The sequence below is a fragment of the Phasianus colchicus genome, chromosome 31 (genome assembly GCF_987193195.1).
Source record: "Phasianus colchicus chromosome 31, bPhaCol1.hap1.1, whole genome shotgun sequence".
NCBI classification, from domain to species: Eukaryota; Metazoa; Chordata; class Aves; order Galliformes; family Phasianidae; genus Phasianus; species Phasianus colchicus.
Window position 1 is genome coordinate 3,517,184 of NC_143466.1, and position 25,636 is coordinate 3,542,819.

General features: G+C 64.2%; 4 protein-coding genes across 7 annotated transcripts; 2 read left to right on the forward strand and 2 right to left on the reverse strand.

Annotated features, from left to right (window-relative positions):
* Positions 1–67: 67 nt before the first annotated feature.
* On the reverse strand, positions 68–5,280 carry LENG1 (leukocyte receptor cluster member 1). Of its 3 annotated transcripts, none has more exons than XM_090127611.1 (4): positions 3,271–5,280; positions 2,763–2,912; positions 2,385–2,461; positions 68–286 (listed from the first exon to the last, which is right to left on the reverse strand). In XM_090127611.1, coding segments are annotated over exons 1-4 (360 nt in total). In that variant the 5' UTR covers positions 3,403–5,280; the 3' UTR covers positions 68–285. The 3 variants fall into 3 exon arrangements, with proteins under 3 accessions (XP_089983737.1, XP_089983736.1, XP_089983734.1); XM_090127610.1 differs by lacking the exon at positions 68–286 and having other exon boundaries at positions 2,208–2,461; positions 3,271–4,524; positions 4,608–5,280; XM_090127608.1 differs by lacking the exon at positions 68–286 and having other exon boundaries at positions 2,208–2,461.
* On the reverse strand, positions 4,667–14,416 carry MBOAT7 (membrane bound acylglycerophosphatidylinositol O-acyltransferase MBOAT7). The gene is made up of 8 exons (XM_090127554.1): positions 14,307–14,416; positions 13,089–13,218; positions 11,635–11,761; positions 10,545–10,686; positions 8,226–8,592; positions 6,644–6,811; positions 5,305–5,612; positions 4,667–4,689 (listed from the first exon to the last, which is right to left on the reverse strand). Exons 1-8 carry the CDS (start codon positions 14,380–14,382, stop codon positions 4,667–4,669), a joined length of 1,341 nt encoding a protein of 446 aa, XP_089983680.1. The 5' UTR covers positions 14,383–14,416.
* A 153-nt stretch (positions 14,417–14,569) lies between these two features.
* Positions 14,570–17,575, forward strand: TSEN34 (tRNA splicing endonuclease subunit 34). 2 transcript variants are annotated; one of them, XM_090127721.1, is made up of 4 exons: positions 14,570–14,640; positions 15,839–16,451; positions 16,573–16,674; positions 17,172–17,575. In XM_090127721.1, exons 1-4 carry the CDS (start codon positions 14,626–14,628, stop codon positions 17,360–17,362), a joined length of 921 nt encoding a protein of 306 aa, XP_089983847.1. In that variant the 5' UTR covers positions 14,570–14,625; the 3' UTR covers positions 17,363–17,575. The 2 variants fall into 2 exon arrangements, with proteins under 2 accessions (XP_089983847.1, XP_089983846.1); XM_090127720.1 differs by lacking the exon at positions 14,570–14,640 and having other exon boundaries at positions 14,968–16,451.
* Positions 17,576–18,285: 710 nt separating this feature from the next.
* On the forward strand, positions 18,286–23,848 carry LOC149914281 (uncharacterized). Its single transcript, XM_090127555.1, has 6 exons — positions 18,286–18,300; positions 19,362–19,514; positions 20,397–21,366; positions 22,023–22,258; positions 22,737–22,916; positions 23,633–23,848. Exons 1-6 carry the CDS (start codon positions 18,286–18,288, stop codon positions 23,843–23,845), a joined length of 1,767 nt encoding a protein of 588 aa, XP_089983681.1. The 3' UTR covers positions 23,846–23,848.
* Positions 23,849–25,636: the final 1,788 nt, after the last annotated feature.

The window sequence follows — 25,636 nt, forward strand, 5'->3', positions numbered from 1 at the left end:
GGAACACTCCCCCCCCCCCAAAAAAAAAAGCATCCCCCCAAATCGGCCCCAAAATGGGCCTTTTTTGCCCCAAAATGCGGGATGGGCGCTGCTCTTAAAGGGGCAGCACCCCAAAAACGGGACTTTTCCACCCCAAACTTCGGGGTCCCCCCCCCACCCCCCCAATGCCAACCCGGGGGTCCCTCTGATTTTTTTGGGGGGGGTCCCATCCCACCCCCCCCCATAAAAACAACAACAACAACAACAAACCTCCCTGTGGTTTTGGGGCCGTTTTCGTACATTTATTCTTTATTTTTTGTTGGTTTTTTTGGAAAAAAAAAGCAAAATTGATATTTATGAATAAATAATTTTGTACGGAGCGCTGTGCCCCCCCCAAAATACCCCCCCCCAAAATACCCCCCCCAAAAACCACGTAACCCCATAGAGCAGCTTTTATTGGGGGGGGGGCAATGGGGGGGGGGCTCAGTGGGGCTGTTTTTTTATGGGGGGGGTCCTCAATCTGGGGGGGGGGTCTCGATGTTGGGTGTCTCAGTGGGGTCCTTTATGGGGGGGGTCTCGGTTTGGGGGGGGGGGCAGTGGAATCCCTTATGGGGGGGGGTCTCAGTGGGGTCATTTCTGTATTGGGGGGGGTCAATTTGGAGGGGGGGTCAGTGGGGTCATTTGTGGGGGTCTCAAGTTGGGGGGGGGTCAGTGCAGTGGGGGTTGATGGGGTCCTTTGGGGGGGGGGGTCTCAATTTGTGGGGGTCTCAATTTGGGGGGGTCTCAATTTGGGGTCTCTGGGGGGGGTCTCAATTTGGGGGGGTCAATGGGGTCCTTTGCGGGGGAGGGGCTCAATTTGAGGGGGGGTCAGTGGGGTCCTTGGGGGGGGGATCTCAATTTGGGTTCTGGGGGGGGGGGGTCTCAATTTGGGGGGGGGGTCAGTGGGGTCCTTTGTGAGGGGGGGGTTCAATTTGGGGGGGTCTCAATTTGGAGTCTATGGGGGGGGTCCCAATTTGGGGGGGTCAATGGGGTCCTTTGCGAGAGGAGGGGTTCAATTTGGGGGGGGGTCTCAATTTGGGGGGGGGGTCAGTGGGTCCTTTGGGGGGTCTTAATTTGGGGGGGGTCAATTTGGGGGGGTCAGTGGGGTCCTTTGTGAGGGGGGGGGGGTTCAATTTGGGGGGAGGGTCTCAATTTGGGGGGGGGTCAATGGAGTCCTTTGCGAGGGGGGGTTCAATTTGGGGGGGGTCTCAATTTGGGGGGGGGTCAGTGGGTCCTTTGGGGGGGTCTTAATTTGGGGTCTGGGGGGGGGGTCTCAATGTGGGGGGGGTCAGTGGGGTCCTTTGTGAGGGGGGGGTTCAGTTTGGGGGGGTCAGTGGGTTTTTTGGGGGTCTCAATTTGGAGGGGGGGTCAATGGAGTCCTTTGTGGGGGGGGGGTGGTTCAATTTGGGGGGAGGGTCTCAATTTGGGGAGGAGTCAGTGGGTCCTTTGGGGGGGTCTTAATTTGGGGGGGGTCAATTTGGGGGGGTCAGTGGGGTCCTTTGTGAGGGGGGGGGGTTCAATTTGGGGGGAGGGTCTCAATTTGGGGGGGGGTCAATGGAGTCCTTTGCGAGGGGGGGTTCAATTTGGGAAGGGGTCTCTGGGGGGGGGGGGTCTCAATTTGGGGGGGGGTTCAGTGGGTTCTTTGGGGGGGTCTTAATTTGGGGTCTGTGGGGGGGGGTCTCAATTTGGGGGGGGGGTCAATTTGGGGGGAGGGTCTCAATTTGGGGGGGGGTCAATTTGGGGGGGTCAGTGGGGTCCTTTGTGAGGGGGGGTTCAATTTGGGAAGGGGTCTCTGGGGGGGGGTCTCAATTTGGGGGGGGGTTCAGTGGGTCCTTTGGGGGGGTCACAATTTGGGGGGGTCAATGGGGTCCTTGGGGGGGGTCCCTCAATTTGGGGGGGGTCCGTCACCGCCTGCGCCCCCCCCGTGCCAGCTGTGGGTGGAACTGTGCGTTGTAGGGCCGCTTGCGCTCGTCCTCTTCGTGAGCCCCCCCCCCGGCCCCCCCCCCGCGCCCCCCCCCGGCCCGCAGCCCCCCCAGCAGCGCCCGCTCCCGCGCCCCCTCCTCCATTTCCCTCCTCAGCCGCTCGGCCCGCAGCGCCTCCACGCTCCGTGGGGGGGGGGCCTTTATTTTGGGGGGGGTCTCGGCTGCGCGCCGGCGGCCCTTCGGAGCGGGGGGGTCTTTTTGGGAGCGGGGGGGGCTCCTTTTGTGCTCGTCGCCCCCGCCCCCCCCCTTCGCGCTCAGCGCCCTCCTGATGTCCCTCAAAGGATCCAAGGCCGCTTTGCGCCCCCCCTCCCGCTCCCCCCCCCCCCAAATTCCTCCTCCCCGTCGCCCCCCCCCCCATTTCGGCGCGGGGGGGGCCGTTGGTACCAGGGGGGGGCGGTCTGAGCCTCGGCTGCGCTCTGCCCCAGGAACGTCAGCAAACCCAGGGACTGCTCACAGCGCTCCTGGGGGGTGAGTGGGGGCAGGGTTAATGAACGGGGAGATTTAATTGGGGGGGGCAGGATTAATGAACGGGGAGATTTAATTGGGGGGGGGGGGGGCAGACCTCTTTGGGGTCCCATTGTTCCCTATGGCGGTCCCACATTGTGCCCCCCCCCCCCCCCCCAACATTGGGGTCCCACTGAACCCTGTAGAGTCTTTGTGCCCCCCCCCCATTTTGGGGTCCCAATTTGTGCCCCCCCCCCATTGGGTTCCCATTGTACCCTATGGGGGTCCTCCCATTCTGCCCCCCCCCGCCCCCCCCACCTGCTCGCGCCGTTTCTCCTCTTCGTGCTCCCTGTTCGGGGGGGCCGCGGTGACCCCTTCGGGTGGGAACAACTCGGGGGGGGCGGTGCTGGGGGGGGGCTCCGGGCTGCGCCCCCTCCGCGCTCGTTTGCGGAGGAGCTCCGTGCGGGCCTGGCGGGGGGGGGCATCGAAATGATGGACGCCCCCCCCAAATTTTCTACCCCTTCCCCCCCCATCATGGTTCCGGCCCCCCACCGCTTTCCCCCCTACACCCCAATATCCCCCCCCAATTCCCCCCCCAGTTTGTTTTCACCCCCATTTTAACCCCCCCCATCTCCCCCCCCCCCCACCCCCCCCAATAACAATGGTTCGTTCCACTCCCCCTCCTCTCCCCGTTCCCCCTCCACGTGACGACGGCGCTTCCGGTCCGCGGCGGAAGCGGAAAACCACACGCACACTTCCGCCCATGCCGCCATCTTGGCGCATGCGCTCTGTCCGCTCTGCCCCCGCGCATGCGCCCGGCTCCCACCTCCTGCTCCGCGCGCCGCGCCCGCGCTTCCTTCTTCTTCCGCTCCTCCTCCGCCGCCGCCTCGTCCCGCCGCACCCGCGCCACATTCTCCTTGCTGCGGACGTGCCACGATTTCTTCGGGAGAATATTCATGGTCGCCGCCTCCCCTCCTTCCCTCAACGCCTCCCGGTCGGCTTCCGGCTCGCTGCTGATTGATTGGCTCAGCGCCGCGCTCGTCACGCCCACTTCCTGTCTTCCTTTCTCCTGATTGGCTCAGCTCTTTGGTCCTGCCTTTCCGCTTCCTCCCGCGCGCGGCACGCTGGGAACTTTAGTTCCGTTCGGCCCCGAATCCCCGCCGCCTTTTGCCCCAAATCCGCGCAATTTGCCCCAAAATCGCATTTGCTCCCCGTTTTGCTCAGACGCCCCCAATTTCCTACCGAATTCCCCCATTTTCACCAACATTCCGACACATTTACACCGATTTCCCACCGTTTTGCCCCAAATCCCCCCCATTTGACCCCAAATTTCCTCATTTTCACCCAAATTCCCTCCGTTTTGCCTCAAATTGCCCCGAATTTTGGGTCCTTTTGGGTCAGGTTTGGGTCAGTTTTTGTGTCCTTTTGGGGCAACTTTTTAGGTCAATTTTGGGTCATTTGGGGTCAATTCGGGGTCAATCTGGGGTCATTTTGGGTCACTTTGGGTCCATTTTGGGATCATTTGGGGCCAATTTTGGGTCCTTTTGGGGTCAATTTTGGGGTCATTTTGGGGTCAATTCTGGGTCAATCTGGGGTCATTTGGGTCACTTTGGGTCAATTGGGGTCATTTTGGGGTCATTTTGGGCCAATTTTAGGTCCTTTTGGGTCATTTTTGAGACATTTTGTGCCCTTTTTCACCACTCCAGCACCACTTTGGGGCCCTTTGGCTGCATTTCGGCTCATTTGCGGTTGATTTGGGGTCGTTTTGGGTCCATTTTGGGCCCATTTTGGGTCCTTTTGGGGTCAATTTTGGGGTCATTTCGGGTCAGTTCTGGGGTCGTTTAGGGTCAGTTCTGGGGTCAATTTTGGGGTCATTTTGGGGTCAATTCGGGTCAATCTGGGGTCGTTTGGGTCACTTTGGGTCAATTGGGGTCAATTTGGGGTCATTTGGGGCCAATTTTGGGTCCTTTTATGCCCTTTTTCACCACTTCAGCACCACTTCGGGGCCTTTGGCTGCATTTCAGCTCATTTGGGGTTGATTTTGGGTCCTTTTGGGTCCATTTTGGGCCAATTTTGGGTCCTTTTGGTGCCATTTGGGGCAATTTTGGGTCCTTTTGGCGCCATTTGGGGCAATTTTGGGTCCTTCTAGGTCATTTTTGAGACGTTTTGTGCCCTTTTTCACCACTCCAGCACCACTTTGGGGCCCTTGGCTGCATTTTGGCTCATTTGGGGTTGATTTTGGGTCCTTTTGGGTCCATTTGGGGCCAATTTTGGATCCTTTTGGGGCCATTTGGGGCAAATTTTGGGTCCTTTTGGGGTCAATTTTGGGGTCATTTGGGGTCAATTCTGGGTCAATCTGGGGTCATTTGGGTCACTTTGGGTCAATTGGGGTCAATTTGGGGTCATTTTGGGCCAATTTTGGGTCCTTTTATGCCCTTTTTCACCACTTCAGCACCACTTCGGGGCCTTTGGCTGCATTTCAGCTCATTTGGGGTTGATTTGGGGTCCTTTTGGGTCCATTTTGGGCCAATGTTGGGTCATTTTTGAGACCTTTTGTGCCCTTTTTCACCACTTCAGCACCACTTTGTGGTCCTTTGGCTGCATTTTGGCTCATTTGGGGTTGATTTGGGGTCCTTTTGGGTCCATTTTGGGCCAATTTTGGGTCCTTTTATGCCCTTTTTCACCACTCCAGCACCACTTCGGGGCCCTTTGGCTGCACTCCCCCTCACCCGGCTCCATTTCGGGTCGATCCCAGCCGATTTGGGGCCGATCCAAGACAACCTCGGTCCGTTTCCATCCCTTTTATTACCCCTCCTTCCCCCCCCCCCCTCCTTCCCCCTCTCCCCCCCCCTCCCCCTGCCCCCCCCCAGCACAGCGCAGCCCCCCAGCACCACCAAAGGCAGGAGGTGCCCCCAATACCCCACGGCCCCCCAGCAGCGCAGGGTGTCCCCCGCCCCCAGCAGCACGAACCCCACGCACAGGTACTCGTAGGCCCTCATTTTCAGCAGCCATTGCAGGGCTCGGGGCAGCGGCCCCCCCAGGACCCCCCCCAGGCTCCGTTCGGCGGCCGCTTCGGCTGCCAGCCACAGGGGGACGCTGAGGAAGCTGAGGTAATAACCGGGGTGCAGCCCGTGCCAGTAGGCCGACACCAGCATGGTGCAGGCAGCCCTGGGGGGGGAATATGGGGGTCAGGGGGTATAGAGACCCCCCCCAGGGTCACGTGACCCCTCGTGACCTCTGATCCCCACCCACTGCCCCACAATGACCCCCAATCCCCCCCCAGTGCCCCCATTCCCTCCTATCACCCCCCAGTGCCCCCCAATCCCTCCCCCCAGTACCTCCAATCTGCCCCCCAGTGACTCCCAATGCCCCCCCCCCAGGCAGCCCTGGGGGTCAGGGGGTACAGACCCCCCCCCAGGGTCCCATGACCCCTTGTGACCTCTGATCCCCACCCACTGCCCCCCAATGACCCCCAGTCCCCCACCCCAACGCTCCCCAATGACTCCCAACCCCACCTCAGTGCCCCGCAATCCCCCCCCAGTGCCCCCCAATGACCCCCCAGTCCCCCCCCCAGTACCCCCAATCTGCCCCCCAATGACTCCCAATGCCCCCCCCCCCCCAGTGCCCCTTAATGACCCTCAACCCCCCCCCCCAGGCAGCCCTGGGGGTCAGGGGGTATAGAGACCCCCCCCCCCAGGGTCACGTGACCCCTTGTGACCTCTGATCCCCACCCACTGCCCCACAATGACCCCCAATCCCCCCCCAGTGCCCCCATTCCCTCCTATCGCCCCCCAACGCCCCCCAACCCCACTCCTACTGCCCCCCAATGACCCCCAATCCCCCCAATGACCCCCCAACACCCCCCCAATCCCCCTCCCAGCCCCCCAACACCCCCCAACCCCACTCCTTCTGCCCCCCGTTCCCCCCCAATCCTCCCCCATTGCCCCCCAACGACCCCCAACCCCCCCCAACATCCCCACAATCCCCCCCCCAGTGCCCCCATTCCCTCCTATCGCCCCCCAACGCCCCCCAACCCCACTCCTACTGCCCCCCACTGCCCCCAATGACCCCCCAACACCCCCCCAATCCCCCTCCCAGCCCCCCAACGCCCCCCAACCCCACTCCTTCTGCCCCCCGTTCCCCCCCAATCCCCCTCCATTGCCCCCCGACGACCCCCCCAGCCCCCCCCCCCCAAACACCTGAGGGCGGGGGGTCTCCTGGGGGCCCTGCTGTGCACGTAGTGAGCCAGCCACCACTGCACCGTCATGTTCCAGTGCCGCATGCCGTCGCGGAAGCGCACGCAGAAATCCGTCCCCGCGGGGTCGATGTTGCGGATGGTGGAATAATCCCAGTCCTGGGGGGCCGAGCTGAGCGCCACCCCCGCGTCAGGATCCCAAAGGGACCCCATGGGAGACCCCCCCCCCCCCCCCCAAAAAAATAATAAACCTCGGCTGGGACCTCATAGGGAGCCCGGAAATAAAGGCGCTGGGATGGATCCCAAATAGGGCAAATAGGGACCCCAAATAGGGACCCCAAATAGGGCACCCGTGGGACCCCAATGGGAGCAAATAGGGACCCCAAATAGGGCACCCATGGGATCCCAATGGGAGCAAATATGGACCCCAAATAGGGCACCCGTGGGACCCCAATGGGACCCCAAAGAGGAACCGCAAATAGGGCACCCATGGGATCCCAATGGGAGCAAATATGGACCCCAAATAGGGACCCCAATGGGAGCCCAATGGGACCCAAACAGGGACCCCAATGGGAGCAAATAGGGACCCCAAAGAGGGACCCCAAATAGGGCACCTGTGGGACCCCAATGGGAGCACATAGGGACCCCAAGTAGGGCACCCATGGGACCCCCCCATACGACCCCTCCCCAAAAGACCCCCCCATACAACCCCCCCCTCACCTGTCCTCCCTCTCGCCCCCCCCCCAGCGCTCCTCCCCCCCATACGACCCCCCCCCATGCGACCCCCCCCACCCCTCCTCCCCCCCATACGACCCCCCCCATGCGACTCCCCCCACCCCCCTCACCTGTCCTCCCGCTTGTCCCCCCCCACACAACCCCCTCATACACCCCCCCATACCCCCTCCACGCCCCCCCCCACCCCCCCCCGTCCTGTCCTCCCTCTCGTCCCCCCCACCCCTCCTCCCCCCCCATACACCCCCCCCATACTCCCCCCCCCCCCACGGCCCCCCCCTCACCTGTCCTCCCTCTCGTCCCCCCCCAGCTCTCCTCCCTCCCATACAACCCCCCATACGACCACCCCCACCGCCCCCCACCCCTCCTCCCCCCCATACGACCCCCCCCCATACACCCCCCCATACTCCTCCCCCCACCACCCCCTCCTCACCTGTCCTCCCTCTCGTCCCCCCCCCAGCGCTCCTTCCCCCCATACGACCCCTCCCATACACCCCCCCATACGACCCCCCCCTATGCGACCCCCCCCACCCCTCCTCCCCCCCCATACGACCTCCCCCCCGTGTGACCACCCCCCACCCCCCCCCTCACCTGTCCTCCCGCTCGCCCCCCCCACTCCTCCTCCCTCCCCATACACCCCACCATACGACCCCCCCATGTGACCCCCCCCCATACGACCCCCCCCCATGTGACCCCCCCCCACCCCCCCCCTCACCTGTCCTCCCGCTCGTCCCCCCCCACCCCTCCTCCCCCCCATACGACCCCCCCCATGTGACCCCCCCCATACGACCCCCCCCACCCCTCCTCCCCCCAATACACCCCCCCCCCTCCTCCCCCCCCCACCCCCCCCTCACCTGTCCTCCGTCTCGTCCCCCCCCCAGCGCTCCTCCGGCCCCCGTCCCGGCTTCGCCCCGGCTCCCCTGGGCAGCGCCCCGAAGGCGGCGCACAGACACGCGGCCTCGGCCGCGATCCACGCCACGTAGAAGCGCATCCGGAAGGCGAAGAACACGGCGGCCACGTGCAGCAGCCGCACGCCGACCGGCCGCTCCTCGAAGCCGCCCCCGGCCCGCAGCCCCTCGGCGGGGAACAGCCGGGCGGCCAGCAGCCCCGCGGCGCCCAGCAGCGGCGCCCAGCGCAGGCGGAGCAGCACGGAGCGCCGGGGGGGCGGCGGCGGGGGGCGGCGGACCCAGCGCTGGTGGGTGGAGAAACGGTAGAAGGGGCCTAAATGGGGGGGGGGGAAAGGGGGGGGTTATGGTGCAGCCGGGGGGAGCCGAGGGGCGTCGGGGGTCCCGTGGGGGCCGCAGGGGCATCGGGGACCCATAGGGATCCATAGGGGCATCGGGGATCCTATAGGGGCATTGGGGACCTATAGGGATCCTATAGGGGCATCGGGGACCCATAGGGACCCATAGGGGCATCAGGAACCTATAGGGATCTATAGGGGCATCGGGGATCCATAGGGATCTATAGGGGCATTGGGGACCCATAGGGATCTATAGGGGCATTGGGGACCCATAGGGACCCATAGGGGCATTGGGGACCCATAGGGATCTATAGGGGCATCGGGAACCCATAGGGATCTATAGGGGCATCGGGAACCTATAGGGGCATCGGGGATCCATAGGGCCCCATAGGGGTATCAGGGATCCTATAGGGGCATTGGGGACCCATAGGGATCTATAGGGGCATCGGGGATCCTATAGGAGCATCAGGGATCCATAGGGATCCATAGGGTCATCAGGAACATATAGGGGCATCAGGGATCCTATGGGGGCATCAGGGATCCGTAGGGATCTATAGGGGCATCGGGGATCCTATAGGGGCATCGGGGACCCATAGGGATCTATAGGGGCATCAGGAACCCATAGGGACCCATAGGGGCATCGGGAACCCATAGGGATCTTATAGGGGCATTGGGGACCTATAGAAATCTATAGGGGCATTGGGGACCCATAGGGATCTGTAGGGGCATCGGGGATCCTATAGGGGCATCAGGGATCCATAGGGATCTATAGGGGCATCGGGGATCCTATAGGGGCATTGGGGACCCATAGAGATCTATAGGGGTATCGGGGATCCTAAAGGGATCTATAGGGGCATCGGGGATCCATAGAGATCTATAGGGGCATTGGGGATCCATAGGGATCCATAGGGGCATCGGGGATCATATAGGGGCATCAGGGATCCATAGGGATCCATAGGGGCATCGGGGATCCTATAGGGGCATTGGGGATCCATAGGGATCTATAGGGGCATCGGGGATCATATGGGGGCATCGGGAACCCATAGGGACCCATAGGGGCATTGGGGACCCATAGGGATCTATAGGGGCATTGGGGACCCATAGGGATCTATAGGGGCATTGGGGACCCATAGGTATCTATAGGGGCATCAGGGATCCTATAGGGATCTATAGGGGCATCGGGAACCTATAGGGGCATCGGGGATCCATAGGGCCCCATAGGGGCATCAGGGATCCTATAGGGGCATTGGGGACCCATAGGGATCTATAGGGGCATCGGGGATCCTATGGGGGCATCAGGGATCCATAGGGATCTATAGGGGCATCGGGAACCCATAGGGACCCATAGGGGCATTGGGGACCCATAGGGATCTATAGGGGCATTGGGGATCCTATAGGGGCATCGGGGACCCATAGGGATCTATAGGGGCATCGGGAACCCATAGGGATCTATAGAGGCATTGGGGATCCATAGGGATCTATAGGGGCATTGGGGACCCATAGGGATCTATAGGAGCATCGGGGATCCTATAGGGACCCATAGGGGCATCAGGGATCCTATAGGGGCATCGGGGATCCATAGGGATCCATAGGGGCATCAGAGATCCTATACGAACATCGAGGACCCATAGGGATCCATAGGGGTATTGGGGATCCTATAGGGGTATCAGGAACCCATAGGGACCCACAGAACCCCCCATCCCCATAGGGACACAATAAGACCCCCCAGCCCCAAAGGACCCCCATAGGACTCCTATAGAACCCCAAACCCAGAGGACCCCCATAGGACCCCATAGGACCCCCCAGAGCCCCCCCAGCCCCATAGGACCCCCATAGGACCCCCAGCCCCCCAGGACCCCCATAGGACCCCCACCCCCCAGGACCCCCATAGGACCCCATAGGACCCCACAGGACCCCCAGCCCCACCCACCCGTCAGCAGCCCCAGGTAGCAGTAGCTGTAGCACAGGACGTCAATCACCCCGGGGCAGCCAATCGCCTTTTTCCCAGGCTTCGACGTCACTTCCGGCCCCGCCTCCAGCTCCTCCTGCATGTCCCAGGCCAGGCTCACCAGCTGGGGGCGGAGCCACGCACATCAGGCCACGCCCCTCCGCGTGGTGGGCGGGGCTCGGTGCTCCAGGGACACGCCCACATACACAGGCCACGCCCATCGCGCCTGTAGCCCCGCCCCTCCGTGCTGAGCCATAGGGACACAGAGGGACCCATAGGGACCCACAGGGACCCATAGGGACCCCATAAGGACCCATAGGGATGCAGAGACCCATAGAGACCCATAGGGTCCCACAGAGACCCCATAGAGACCCACAAAGACCCCATAGAGACCCATAGGGACCCCATACAGATCCCATAGAGACCCATAGAGACCCATAAGGACCCATAGGGATCCATAGGGACCCCACAGAGACCCCATAGAGACCCATAGATACCCCACAGAGACCCCATACAGACCCCATACAGACCCATAGGGACCCATAGAGACCCCATAGGGACCCATAGAGACCCATAGGGTCCCACAGAGACCCCAAAGAGACCCATAGAGACCCCATAGGGACCCCATACAGATCCCATAAAGACCCATAGGGACCCATAGGGACCCACAGGGATCCATAGAGACCCCATAGAGACCCACAAAGACCCCATAGAGACCCATAGGAAACCCACAGGGAACCCATAGGGACCCCATAGAGACCCATAGGATCCCACAGGGACCCCATAGAGACCCATAGAGACCCCATAGAGACCCCATACAGACCCATAGGGACCCATAGAGACCCCATAAGGACCCATAGAGACCCATAGGGTCCCAAAGAGACCCCATAGAGACCCCATAGGGACCCCATACAGATCCCATAAGGACCCATAGGGACCCCATAGAGACCTATAGAGACCCATAGAGACCCACAGGGACCCATAGAGACCCATAGGGCCCCATAGAGACCTCATACAGACCCCATGGAGACCCATAGGGCCCCATAGGGACCCCAGCGCCCCATAGCAGCACCTTGAGGGTGAGCAGCAGCTGCAGGGCGTTGGCGTAGGGGGGCGGGGGGGGCAGCCCCCACATGGGGGCGGTGCGGAACAGCAGCAGGTAGCCAAAGGTCCACAGCATGGAGCCTGCCCCACAGCGCCTATGGGGCACGGGGGGGGGTCAGGGGGCCTGCCCCATAGCGAGCCTGCCCCATAGGGACAGCCCCATAGGTACCCCCCCCCCACCCCATAGCGAAACGCCCCCAAAGAGAAGCGCCATAGGGACCCCGAAGACCCCACAGATCCCCCTCAGCCCCACAGGGACCCCCAAGGCCCCTCCCAGCCCCACGGCCGCCCCCCACCCCATAAGGACACCCCCCCCCCTGTAGGGCCCGCCCCATAGAGCCCCACCACAAAACCGCAGCACTGGGGAAGTGGGGCCCACACCTTCCTGCCCCCCCCACCCCAAACCCGCTCACGTGACCCCCCCCAAAATGCGGAACTGCCCCACAACTGCCTCCCCCCCCCCAGCCCCCCCAGCCCCACATCTCCCCACACCCAGGCAGCAGCCTCACACCATCCCCCACCCCCCCAAACCCCCATATAACCCCAATCCCATATAAACCCCCAGCCCCATATAGCCCCCCCAACGCCATATAATCTCTCTCAGCCCCATATAAACCTCCCCCAGCCCCATATAAATCCCAACTCCATATAACCCCCCCAGTCCCATATAACTCCCCCCACCCCATAAAAACCCCCAACCCCATATAAAGTCCCCCAACCCCATATAGATGCCCCAGCCCCATAGAAACCCCCAAACCCCATATAAATTCCCCAAACCCCATATAAATCCTAACCCCATATAAACCCCCAGCCCCATATAAACCCCCAAACACCATATAAACCCCCCCAGTCCCATATAACCCCCCCCACACCATATAAATTCCCAACCCCATATAAACCCCCCCAACTCCATATAAACATCCCAGCTCCATATAACCCCCACCCCATATAAACCCCCAAACCCCATATAACCCCCCACCCCCTATAAATCCCCAACCCCATATAAACCCAGCCCCATATAACCCCCCAGCCCCACATTCCCCTATAACCTCCTTCCCACCCAGCCCCCCCCCGGCCCCATAGCCCCCCCTTGCCCCCCCCCTGGCCCCATAGCCCCCCCCCGGCCCAATAGACCCCCCCTACCCCCCCGGCCCCATGTCCCCCCCCGGCCCCATAGCCCCCCCATACCCCATAGACCCCCCCTACCCCATAGCCCCCCCCGGCCCCATGTCCCCCCCTGGCCCCATAGCCCCCCCTTACCCCCCCCAGCCCCATGTCCCCCCCCAGCCCCATAGCCCCCCCTTGCCCCCCCCCGGCCCCATGTCCCCCCCCGGCCCCATAGCCCCCCCCTGGCCCCATAGCCCCCCCTTACCCCCCCGGCCCCATAGACCCCCCATACCCCATAGCCCCCCCGTCCCGCACCGTGGCAGCAGGCGCAGCAGCAGGCAGCAGCCCAGCGCCGTCAGCAGGGAGTGCAGGATGTGGGGCCCGCAGGTCAGCAGCGCCACGGCCCCCCCCAGAGCTGCCGCCCCATAGCGCCGGCGGTTGGGGCCTGTGGGGGGGGGGGGAGGAAGGGAGGAGGAGGGGGGGTCACAGATTCACACCCCGAATACACAAACCCCATAAATGCCCATAGGGATCCCATAGGGACAGCCGGGACCCCACACAGCTGCCCCTCAGGACACAGGGATGCACCCAGGATCCCACAGAAACCCCATGGAGACCCCACAGAAACCATGGAGACCCCATAGAGCCCCCCAGGGCCCCATAGGGACCCCACAGAGCCCCCCAAGACCTCATAAGGACCCCATAGAGCCCCCAAGACCCTATAGGGACCCCATAGAGCCCCCCAAAACCACACAGAGACCCCATAGAGACCCCCAGGGCCCCATAGAGAACCCCTTAGAGCCCCACAGGGCCCCATAGGGACCCCGCAGAGCCCCCCAAGACCCCATAGGGACCCCATAGAGACCCCCCAGGATCTCTTGATCCCAACTGCGCCCCCAAGACCCCCGTGGAATCCCACAAAGCCCCATAGAGACCCCATAGAGCCCTTCAGAGCCCCATAGAGACCCCATAGAACCCCCCAAGACCCCATAGGGACCCCATAGAGCCCCCCAGAACCACACAGAGACCCCATAGAGCCCCCCAGGACCCCATAGGGACACCACAGAGCCCCCCAAGACCTCATGGAGACCCCATAGACCCCCCCGGGACCCCACAGAGACCCCATAGAGCACCCCAAAACCCCATAGGGACCCCATAGAGCCCCCCAAGACCCCATAGAGACCCCATAAATCCCTCCAGGGCCCTATAGGAACCTCACTGAGATCTCAGAATCCAATAAGGACCCCATAGAACCCCAGAGACCCCCCCCAGGATCCCATAGAACCTCCTACGACCCCCTGAACCCATCAGAGCCCCCCCAGAGACCCCCTCAGCCCCACAGATCCCCACTGAAGACCCTCAGGACCCCATAAATCCCCCCATAGCGACAAAACCCCGCCCCAAAGCCCAGCCCCATCCCTCATCCCACACATCCCCCCACCCCCCCCGGCATTATCCCCCCCCAAACCCCCTCCGTTCCCTCACCCCCCCCCTCCCTCCCCTCCTTCTCGCCCCCCTCCCCCCCCATCTCACCCCCCCCATGGAACAGAACCCCCGCAGGGATGGAGGTTCCGAGCACGGCCAGGTATGTCAGCTCCTCGGCCTGCATGGCGACGGGGGGGGGGCGGGATGGCCACGCCCACCGGGACACACCCACCCAGACCCCGCCCCCCATTCCAGACCCCGCCTCCACCCCCCCCAGCTCCCACCCACTCAACACAAAGCGCTGCTCCCATTGGTCCAACCCTCCCCCCCCTCCAGGCTCCGCCCCCGGAAGAGCCCCCCCACCCCTCACTTCCCCCCCCCCACCCGGAGAAGTTCCGCCCACCGCAGCGCAGCTCTGGATGCGGGAATGACGGACGCGGAGGTACGGGGTGTAAAGCGGGGCGCGGTCCCTTTAAGAGCGGCGGTGGGGGGGCTTAAAGGATGCGGCGCCTTTAAGAGACGAGACCCCCTTTAAAAGGGAGAGCGCGCTTTTGAATCGGGGACCCTTTCGGTGGGGGTTGCCCCTTTAAGAGAGCGTTGCCCCTTTAAGAGGGAGGTCGCTGTAAGCCGGGCGCCCTGAAAGAGGGGTTTCCCCTTTAAGAGGGGGACCACTTCAAGGGGGTTCTCGTCAGGGAGGGTGTTGCCCCTTTAAGAAGTGATTGCCTCTTTAAGAAAATATTGCCCCTGGGGGGGGGGGGGGGAATGCCCCTTTAACAATGGGGGAGCGGGGGGGGGGGGGGGAAATCTACTAAAGCGTAGCCCCTTTATGAGAATTTTGCCCCTTTTAAGGAGGGTATTGCCCCTTTAAGTGGGAGGGTATTGCCCCTTTTATAGAGGGGACCACATGTGGGAGGTATTGCCCCTTTAAGAGCGGTGTTGCCCCTTTAAGAAGGGGACCATTTTTAACGCGGCTCGAGACCACGATGGAGGGCCCTTAAAGGGGCAATACTTCTTAAAGCGGCCATGGGATGAGGACCCAGCGCGCCTTATGGGTCTCTCTGTGGGTCCCAAAGGGTTTTTTTGGGGTCTCTGTGGGGTCTGCCTGTGGGGTCTGTATGAGGTCTCTGTGGGTCTTTATGGGTCCTTGTGGGTCTCTGTGGGTCTCCATGGGATCTTTGTGGGTCTCTATGGGGTCTCTGTGGGGCCCTATGGGTCTCTATGGGGCACTATGGGTCTCTATGGGTTTCTTTGGGGTCATTGTGTATCCCTGTGGGTCTCTATGGGCCTCTATTGGTCTGTGTGTGTCTCTATGGGGCTCTATGGGTCTGTGTGTATCTCTATGGCGTCTCTATGGGGCTCTGTGTGTCCCTATGGGGTCTTTGTGTGTCCCTATGGGTCTCTATGGGTCCCTATGGGGTCTCTATGGGGTCATTGTGCCCCTCTATGGGATCCCTGTGCGTCCCTATGGGTCACTGTGGGTCTCTGTGTGTCCCTATGGGGTCCCTATGGGTCCCTACGGGGTCCCTGTGGGTCCCTCTGGGTCCTTATGGGGTCTCTATGGGTTTTCTATGGGTCTCTATGGGGTCCCCCCGTGTCCCCATGGGGTCTCCATGTGTCCCCGCGTGTCGCTGTGCCCCCAGCCGCCGCTCCGGCTCCACGCGCAGCGGGGCCGCGTGTTGGTGTGGGCGGCGGCAGCGGTGCGGACGCTGCGGGAGCGGCACCGGATGTGGGGAGCTTTGGTTGGCGCCCCCTCGCGGCGCGGAGGAGGAAAGCGGCTGCCGCTGCAGCTGCTGCCGGAGGAAGGGAGGCTGCTGCAGGAGATCGGCGCGGCGCGGCTGGGACCGGAAGCGGAAACGGAGGGACCGGAAGTGGGTGCGAAAAGGCCGAGAAGCTGCGGGCCGGAAGTGGGAGCGGAGAGACCGGAAGTGGGGAGCAAAAGGCCGAGAAGCTGCGAGCCGGAAGTGAGAGCCGTGGGACCGGAAGTAGGTGGGCCGGAAGTGGAAACAAGGGGACCGGAAGTGGGGAGCGAAAGGCCGAGAAGCTGCGGAACGGCGGTGGAGGCTGAGGGAGTGGAAGGGGAGGGACCGGAAGTTGATAGCGAAGAACAGGAAGTGAGATCCGAGGGACGGGAAGCGGAGAAACCGGAAGTTGAATGTAAAGGACCGGAAACTGAGAGGTCGGAGATTGAAACCGACCGGCCGGAAGTGGAGGCAGCGGGACCGGAAGTAAAAGCGGAGGGACCGGAAGCGGAAGGTGAGCTCCGTCGGAGTGGGGCTGAGGGGATCCTTGGGGGCGCGGATCTCTGAAGTTTGTGGGCGTGGCTCCGCGAAGCACCGCCCCTCACCGCCCCTCTCCGCCCCCCCCCCCCCCCCAGCGCACCGGGAGCGCCGCTTCCGGGTGTACCGGGACCTGTGGGGGCGGGGGCTGCACCTCACGGCCGGCGGCAAATTCGGGGGCGACTTCCTGGTGTATCCCGGTGAGGACGCGGGGCACCGGCGGCCCTTCGGGGCGCTGCGGGCTTCTGGGGGGCGGCCGTGTGTCTGTCTGCGTTTTGTTGGGTGTCTGCGGGGCTCTGCGGGCCTTTGGGGCTCCGTGCGGTCGGGGGGAGCTGTGTGTGGTCCCTGTGGGCCCCGTTGGGGTCACTGTGGGTTTTATGGGGTGCCTGCGGGGCGCTGCGGGGTCACGGGGAGCTCTGGGGGTCACTTGGATCTCTGGGGGGGGCTCTGTGGGGCTTCATAGGGTGTCTGTGGGTTCTCTGCGGGGCTTCATGGGCTCTGTGGGAACTCGGGGAGCTCTGTGTGTGTCTCTGTGTGTCCCTGTGTGTCCCTGTGTGTCCCTACGGATGTCTGTGGGGCCCCTGTCGCATCTCTGTGTGTCCTGGGGGGGGGTTCCGTGGCTCTTTTTGGGCTCTTCCCGCGTGTGTGTGGGGATGCAAGGCCGTCGTACCCCCCCCTGACGCCCGGCCCCCCCCAGGCCCCCCCCCGCTGTTCCACGCCGCCGCCGTGGCGCTGTGCCCGCGCAGTTCCGCTCCGTTGCCGCTGGGGGCGCTGCTGAGCGCCGCGCGCCTCGGAACGGCCGCTCGGAAATCGCTGCTGCTCTGCGCCGCGCCGCCAGGGGGCGCCTGCGAGTACAGCGCGCTGCGCTGGAGGCGGGACATGGCGTAGCCACGCCCATTTTGGGGGCGGAGCCCGGCCTGGCCACGCCCCCATCCGCGCTTGCTCCACAGTGGGGCGTAACCTCTATCTGGTCCCGCCCGTTATGGGCGTGGTTTAGCTCAAAGGGGGCGTGGCTTGCGTTGGCCACGCCCCCTCCATCACAGCGCCGTTTTGGGGTGAAACGCGTCGGTTTTTGTAATAAAGGGTTCGCGTTTTTATAAATCCTGTGGGGTTTTTTTTTGTTGTTTTCCCCCTTTTTCATAACGTTTCGTTCCAGTTTTGTCCAAATCGGCGCTTTTCCGATGATTCCAATGATGGGGCAGGAAGGGATGGGGGCTGTGGGGCAGAGTGGAGCTGTGGGGCAGGAAGGTGGGTTGTGGGGTGGGATGCAGTTATGGGGCTGAATGGGGCAGTGGGGCTGAATCAGGTTATGGGGCAGGGATGGGGAATATGGGGCAGAATGGAGCTGTGGGGCAGGAAGGGGGGGGCTATGGGGCAGAGTGGGGTTAAGGGGGACAGGAAGGGGGGGCTATGGGGTGGGATGCAGTTATGGGGCAGAGTGGGGCTATGGGGCAGGAAAGGGGGGGCTATGGGGCAGAGTGGGGTTATGGGGCAGGAAGGGATGGGGGCTGTGGGGCAGAGTGGAGCTATGGGGCAGGAAGGTGGGTTGTGGGGTGGGATGCAGTTATGGGGCTGAATGGGGAGCTATGGGGCAGGAAGGGGGTTAAGGGGGACAGGAAGGGGGGGCTATGGGGTGGGATGCAGTTATGGGGCAGAAGGGGGCGTTGGGGCTGAGTGGGGCTATGGGGCAGGAAGGGATTGGGAATATGGGGCAGAGTGGGGCTATGGGGCAGGAAAGGGGGGGCTATGGGGCAGAGTGGGGCTATGGGGCAGGAAGGGGGGGTTGTGGGGTGGGATGCAGTTCTGGGGCTATGGGTCAGAGGGAGGTTATGGGGCAGGATGAGGTTGTGGGGCAGAGTGGGGCTATGGGGCAGGAAGGGGGGGGGGCTGTGGGGCAGAGTGAGGTTATGGGGCAGATGGGGGTTTGTGTGGGGCGGGATGTGGGGCAGACGGGGGGGGGGGTTTCTATGGGGGGGAGGGGCGGTGCATCGGGCTCCGCCCCCCCACCCTGAGCCGCTCTGATCCCCCCCCCCCCCCCCCCCGGTGCCCCACAGCGCAGCGCCGGCAGCGCCGGAGTGCAGGGACTGAGAGGAGGTACGGGGGGGGGGGGGTGTTTGCACACGAGTGTGCAAATGGGGGGGTGGGGTGAGGGGGGGTGTTGGGAGCCCTTCTGCACACGTGAGTGAAATGGGGGGGCACTCGTAGGGTGTTGCTGCCCCTTGTGAGTGCACACGCGCGTGCGAGGGGTCACTGTCGGGGCAGGTGAGTGTGCAGTGGGGGGTGCGGTTTTTGGCACGTGAGTGTGCAAAGGGGTGGGGGGGCACGTCGGGGGGTTTGGGGGGGTCACGTTAAGGGGGTGGGGGTCACGCTTAGGGGGTGCGCAGCCCTTTGCACGCGCGTGTGCAAGGCCGACGCCGCGCTCGTTCCCTCTCCACAGGTGCTGTCGCACACGCGTGTGCCCCCCCCTCCCCCCCCACCATGCTGAGCCCCGCTCTGGTGGCGCTGGGGGCGCTTTTGGGGGCGGCGGGGGCCCAAAATGGGGGGGGTCCCCCCAGGTTCATTTGCACGGCGCTCCCCCCGGGGGGGGACGTGGGGTGCGGGGCTTCGCACGGGGCTTCGCACGGGGGTTTGCACGAGGGTTTGCACGAGGACGGGCACGGGGCGGGGGGGTTGAACCACGGGGGGGGGCACGGGGATTGGTACGGGGGGGTGGGGGGGGTCGGGGGTCCGCACGGGGGGGGCGTGCAAGGCGATTTGCACGAGGATTTGCACGCGGCGGTGCTGAGGCTGCGGGAGGCGTTGGTGCAACAGCGGGAAGCCGCGTTGGAGCTGGCGGCCAAATTGGGGCAGTGCGAAGCGAGGGGCGGGGGGGGGGGGCACTTAAAAGAAGGGGGGGGGGGCGAAGAAACCGAGGGGGGGGGGGCGACACGAGGAGCCGGGGGGGGCGGCGCGGGGCCACGCAGCCGGGGACGCCGCAACCGGGGCCGCCAACCAGCAGAGGGCGCTGCAGGCATTGAGGCAGCGCCTGCAGCAGCTGCAGGTGAGGAAAATGGGGGGGGGGGGTGATGTGCCCCCCCCCTAAAGCCCCCCCACCTCCATCTCCTGATCCTCTTTGGTGTCCATCTGTCTGAGCCCCCCCCCCTCCCTCCTCCTAACTGCCCTCGTTAACCCGGCGCTGATTAACTTGGGATTAATGAGGGCAGCTCCGGTGTGGGGCTAAATATACGCTGGGGGGGGGGGGGGGTGAGAAGGGAGGTGGGGTGGGGGGGTGATTTGAAGGGGGGTTGTGGGGTGATGTGGGGGGGGGTTGTGGGGCTGTAGGGGGTGTGGGGCGGGAATGGGGGCTGTAGGGGGGGCTGGGGGGGCTATGGGGCAGGTTGGGGGTTATGGGTCTGGTTGTGGGGCGGTTTGGGGGAGCTGTGGGGTGGATTGTGGGGCTGTGGGGCAGCTTGGGGGCGATGTGGGACAATGCTATGGGGCAGGTTATAGGGCAGGTTATGGGGCAGCATTGGGCAGTTGTAGAGTTCTATGGGGCAGTTATAAGGCAGCTATGGGGCAGCTATAGGGCAGTTATGGGGGGCAACATTGGGGTGGCTATAGGGGAGCTATGGGGCAGCCATGGGGCAGCTATGGGGCAGCATTGGGGTGGCTATGGGGCAGCTATAGGGCAGTTATGGTGCAACATTGGGACAGTTATGGGTCAGTTATAGAGCAGCTATGGGGCAGCCATGGGGCAACATTGGGGCAGCTATAGGGCGGCTATGGGGCAGCTGTGGGGCAGCCATGGGGCTGCTATGGGGCAGCTATGGGGCAGCTATGGGGCAGCTGTGGGGCTGCTATGGGGCTGCTATGGGGCAGCTGTGGGGCTGCTATGGGGCAGCCATGGGGCAGCCATGGGGCAGACACGGCCGCTGCCCCCCAGCACAGCCGCAACGTGTCGGGGCTGCGGGAGGCGCTGCAGAAGAAGATCGGACTCCTGGAGCTGCAGCTCCACCACCACGGCAACAGCAGCCGTTCCCATGGCAACCAGCAGCCCCACGGCAACCAGCTGGGCGACCACCACCCCCATCTCCACGGCAACCACCACGGCCACCACGGCGACCACAGCAAGAGCGGTGACCACGGCGACCACCAGCAGCACCACCATCATCTCCACGGCAACCACCACCCCGATCTCCATGGCAACCACCATCATTCTGATCTCCATGGCAACCATCACGGCGGTCACCATGGCGACCACAGCAAGAGCGGCGACCACGGCAACCACCACCACCATCTCCATGGCAACCACCACCCCGATCTCCATGGCAACCACCATGGCGGTCACCACGGCGACCACCACAGTAAGCTGAGCAGCATCCTGCACGAGCATCTCCATGGCAACCACCACGATCTCCACGGCAACCACCACCACAACGACCGCCATCACGGTTTCCACGGCAACCACGATCCCCACGGCGACCATAGCGACAAGCACGGCGACCACGGCAACCTCCACGGTCACCATGGCGACCACCAGAAGCCCGTCAGCCACCACGGTGGTCTCCACGGCAACCACCACGGTCACCACGGCGACCACAAAGCCGGCGTCCATCACCACGAGGGTCTCCATGGCAACCAGCACGGTCACCATGGCAACCACAGCAAGGCTGAGCACGGCAACCAGCACCACGGTCTCCGTGGCAACCAGCACCTCCACGGCGAGCAGCAGGAGAAGCACGGCCACCTCCATGGCAACCAGCACAACCAGCACAGCCACCACGACGGTTTCCATGGCAACCAGCACAGCAAACACGGCCATCTCCATGGCGACGGACTGTGGGACCGCAGCGGTCACCATGGAGACGGGGAGGAGGAGGAGGAGGAGAGCGAGGAGGAAGAGAAGGAGGAGGGTGAGGGTCACCGGAGGTCACCTGTAGGACGGGGTCACTCCAGGTCAGCCAGGGATGGGGTCACTCGAGGTCACCCATAGGGTGGGGTCACCCGAGGTCAACCAGGGTCGGAGTCGCAACAGGATGGGGTCAACCGAGGTCACTCAGGGTCGGGGTCACCCGAGGTCATCCATAGGATGGGGTCAATCAAGGTCACTCAGGATCGGGGTCACCCGGGGTCACCCATAGGATGGGGTCACTTGAGGTCACGCAGGGATGGGGTCATTCAAGGTCACTCACAGTGTGGGGTCACCCGAGGTCGACCCAGGATGGGGTTACTAGAGGTCACCCAGGGATGGGGTCACCTGAGGTCATCCACAGGACAGGGTCACAGAGGGATGGGGTCACCCGAGGTCACTTAGAGTGTGGGGTCACCCGAGGTCAACCAGGGTCGGGGTCACCCGAGGTCACCCAGGAACGGGGTCACCCGAGGTCACCCAGGATGGGGTCACTCGAGGTCACTCACAATGTGGGGTCACCCGAGGTCACCCATAGGCTCCCAGTGGGACCTGAAGGCCGGGTTACCGCCGCGCTCTGCTGACCCCATGGGGGGGTTTGGGGCCCTATAATGAGGACCCCCTGCCCCCCCCCTCCCCCTATTAACGCCCCCCCCCCAGCTCCCCCCCCCGGGCCGTTCCTGGTTGCGTTCCCACGCCGCACCAACTACATCCACGCCCGGCTGCTGGGGTCTCTCCGCCGGGCTCTGCGGGCTCTGTCCGTCTGTCTGTGGCTGCGGCCTGGGGGGGGGCCCCCCCTCGGTACCCCGTTTTCTTACGCCGCCCCCGGGCAACCCAACGAATTGGTGCTGCTGGCCTGGGGGGGGCGGCCGCTGGAGCTGCTGGTGGACGATCAGGTGGGGGGGAGGGGGGGGATGTGGGGGGTGGGGGGGTTATTGGAGGGATGGGGGGGGGGGGGGGGATGTGGGGATGGGGGTTGTGGGGTGGGGGGGCGGGAGGTGATGGGGGGGGGGTTATTGGGGGATGTCATGGGCGGGCTGGGGGGGGTGGGGGGGGAAGATGTGGGCATGGGGGCTATGGGGGGGTGGGGGGTACTGGGGGCTGTGGGAATGCTATGGGGGTGAAGGATTACTGGGGGGTATGGGGGGGTTATTGAGGGGCTGGGGGGGTCTGAGTTGGGAGGTGTGGGGTTCCACGGGGATGGGGGGCTACTGGGGGCTGGGGGGGGGCTGTGGGGTTATTGGGGCTGTGGGAGGGTGGGGGGTGGGGGATGTCGGGGGCTGCAGAGTCAGTGGGAATCAATGGGGCTCAGCGGGGGCTCAGTGTCTCCCCCCATCTCCCACTCTCTCCCCCCGTCTCCCGCTGCCCCCCCAGGCCGTCCCTCTGGCTCTGTCCCCATCCCCGGGTCGGTGGCACCACCTCTGTGTCACCTGGGCGGCCGCTGGCGGCTCCTGGCGCAGCTTCCAGGACGGCGTCCCCAGGGGGGCCGGGGGGGGGCTGGCGGCCGGACACCCCCTGAGACCACGGGGGGTCCTCGTGCTCGGCCAGGAACAGGTGGGGTCACCTGGGGTCATGGGGTCACCTGGGGTCATCTGAGGAGGGGTCACCCGAGGGCGTCTGGGGGTGTGGGGTCACCTGGGGGCGTCTGTTGGGGGTGTGGGGTCACCTGGGTTCATCTGGAGGTGTGGGGTCACCTAAGGGCATCTGGGGGTGTGGGGTCACCTGGGGTCATCTGGGGAGGGGTCACCTGGGGGCGTCTGGGGGCTGGGGGTCACCCGAGGTTATAGGGTCATGGGAACCCCATAAGGTTATGGGGTCACCTGGGGTCACACGGTGACCTGGGGTCACGGGGTCGTGAAATCCCCTTAGGGTTATGGGGTCACCACGAAGCCACGGGGTCACCTGGGGTCACTTAGGGCTATAGGGTCGCGTGGGGTCACCGTGAGGTCACGGGGTCACCTGAGGTCATCAGACCACCGCAGTCTCCCAGGATCCGCTGCCCTTTGTGGTCGGGGGGGGGGGGGGGGGTCCATGGGGATGGGGGGCTATGAGGGGTTGGGGGGGGGCTCTGGGGGGCTGTTAGGGGCTGTGGGGGGGGGCACGGGGGGGGGCTGTGGGGTGGGGGCTGTTAGGAGCTGTAGAGACTCAATGGGATCAATGGGGCACTGCGGGGTTAATGGGGCTCATTATGGGGCAGGGGGGGGGCAATGATTGTGGGTCTCCCCCCGCCCCCCCCTTACGACCCCCCCTCGCCCCCCCCCCTATTTTAGGACTCTCTGGGCGGGCGCTTCGAGGCGGCGCAGGCGTTTGTGGGGGACATCGCGGGCTTCACGCTGTGGGGTCGAATTTTGGGGGCCCCCGAAGTGGCGGCTTTGGCTGCTTGTGGGACCCCCCCCCCGGGGGGGGCACTGCTGGGCTGGGAAAGGGGGGGGGTGGAGCTGCACGGGGGGGCCGCAGCTGCGCCCTTCCAGAGGTGCTCGTGAATTGGGGGGGGGAGGTGGAGGGGGGGGGGGCACACACTGGGACCACTCCCCCCTCCCCCCCCAAGATATCCCAATGGAGCCCCCAACCCCCCCGGAGACCCCCCCCATATTCCATATTGGACCCACAGACCCCCCCCCCTCCATGGATTTCCCCCCCCCCCCCCCGTGGGACCCCATGGATCCCATTCACAGCCCCCCCATAGAGCCCCCCCCCCCTCCATGGAGCCCCTCATCTCCTTGAAACCCCCCCCTTTAGACCCCCCCCCATATCCTCCCCTTGAAGCCCCCCCCCATTGCGACCCTCCCCGCCCATAGATCCCATTCACAGCCCCCCATGGACCCCCCCCCATTGAAGATCCCCCCCAGAGACCCCTCCCATGTCCTCCCCCCCCGCCTCATGAGACCCCCCCCCATGTTCTCCCTATGGCCTCCCCCTATGTGCTCCCCCCCCCCCAACCCCTACGGACCCCCCAAAATCCCCCCCCTCGGTGACCCTCCCCCAAAAACCCCTATGGAATCCCCCCTGCCCCCCCCCAAAACCCACCTACGAATCCCCCCAGGCCCCCCATTGAGCCCCCCCCCCCAAGAGCCCCCACCCCACTGCGCCCCCCCATATCCTCCCATCAGAACTCCCCATAGACCCCCCCCCATGGGGCCTTCCTCTTACCCGCCCCCCCCCCCGAAATCCCCTCAAGAAACCCGTGACCCCCCCACACACCCCCATACAGACCCCCCCCCCCCGCCCCCCAAACCACCGTTTTTCCCCCCAAAAAACGCACAATAAACACAACCCCCCCCCAGCCCCCCCCCATGGAGAAATGCTGCGACCCCCCCCCTCATTTCTGCGCCTTTAATGGGGGCCGAGACCCCAACCATAAATAAAGGGGGGGGGGGGAAATGACACGTGACCCCCCCAGTGCCAAACTGGGAGGACTGGGGGGGGCTGTAGTGTTTTTGTGGGGGGGGGGGGACACGGTTAGGACACGTGACCCTTGCACACGCGTGTGCACTCACGCCCCCCCCCCCCAGCTTCCGCCCTGCAGAAGCTCCGCTCACAAACGTGTGCAAATGGGGGGGGGGTCGTTGCTGTGCCCCCCCCCAACCCCCCCCCGGGTTTTGATGGGGGGGGGGCAGAATTTGGGGGGGGGGGGGGGGAAGGATTTCAATGGATCTTGAAAGGGGGGGGGTCCCAAAGTTGTGGGGGGGTCATCAAGATCCCACTGGGACCCCAATGTTTTTTGGGGGGGGTGTCTGTGTGTCTGAGGGGGGGTCCCAGAGTCATGGGGGGGTCCCAAAGCTGGGGGGGGTCCCCAAGATCCAAATGAGACCCCAAATTTTGGGGGGGGGGTGGGGGGGTCCACGAGGGTCCCAAAGTTGGGGGGGGTCTCAAAGATCCAAATGGGACCCCAACATCTGGGGGGGGGGGTCCCCAAATTTGAGGGGGGTCTCCAAAGCTCCTGGGGGTGGGGGGCGTTCAGAGTCCGTGGGGGGGGTCCTCAAGTTCTTGGGGGGGGGGGGGGGGGGAGCCTCTCATTTGTGAGGGGGGGTCCCCACGATCCTGAAGGGCCCTCGAGGTCCTGGAAGGTCCCTCAAATTCCAGGGGGGGCTTCAGAATCCGAATGGGACCCCAATATTTGGGGGGGAGGAGGGGGTCTGTGTGGCCCTTGGGGGGGCAAAAGGTCCTGGGGGGGTCCCAGAGCCTGAGAAGGGGGTCCCGAAATTTGAGGGGGGGTCCCCTCATTTGTGGGGGGGGGTCCACATGATCCAGACAGGCCCTCAAGGTCCTGGAAG

Bases quoted from the DNA above. Each gene is read 5' to 3' on its own strand.
- LENG1 (XM_090127610.1), bottom strand. From the start codon at position 3,402: ATGAATATTCTCCCGAAGAAATCGTGGCACGTCCGCAGCAAGGAGAAT. The intron at 2,913-3,270 runs GTGGGAGCCGGG...CCCCCCCGCCAG, and splicing joins CGCGGCGCGCGGAGCAGGAG to GCCCGCACGGAGCTCCTCCG. The intron at 2,462-2,762 runs GTGGGGGGGGCG...CTCACCCCCCAG, and splicing joins AGGAGAAACGGCGCGAGCAG to GAGCGCTGTGAGCAGTCCCT.
- MBOAT7 (XM_090127554.1), bottom strand. From the start codon at position 14,382: ATGCAGGCCGAGGAGCTGACATACCTGGCCGTGCTCGGAACCTCCATC. The intron at 13,219-14,306 runs GTGAGATGGGGG...CCCCCCCCACAG, and splicing joins GGTTCTGTTCCATGGGGGGG to GCCCCAACCGCCGGCGCTAT. The intron at 8,593-10,544 runs GTGGGTGGGGCT...CCCCCCATTTAG, and splicing joins CTACCTGGGGCTGCTGACGG to GCCCCTTCTACCGTTTCTCC.
- TSEN34 (XM_090127720.1), top strand. From the start codon at position 15,227: ATGAGGACCCAGCGCGCCTTATGGGTCTCTCTGTGGGTCCCAAAGGGT. The intron at 16,452-16,572 runs GTGAGCTCCGTC...CCCCCCCCCCAG, and splicing joins GGAGGGACCGGAAGCGGAAG to CGCACCGGGAGCGCCGCTTC. The intron at 16,675-17,171 runs GTGAGGACGCGG...GGCCCCCCCCAG, and splicing joins CGACTTCCTGGTGTATCCCG to GCCCCCCCCCGCTGTTCCAC.
- LOC149914281 (XM_090127555.1), top strand. The intron at 19,515-20,396 runs GTGAGGAAAATG...GCTGCCCCCCAG, and splicing joins AGCGCCTGCAGCAGCTGCAG to CACAGCCGCAACGTGTCGGG. The intron at 22,259-22,736 runs GTGGGGGGGAGG...CTGCCCCCCCAG, and splicing joins AGCTGCTGGTGGACGATCAG to GCCGTCCCTCTGGCTCTGTC.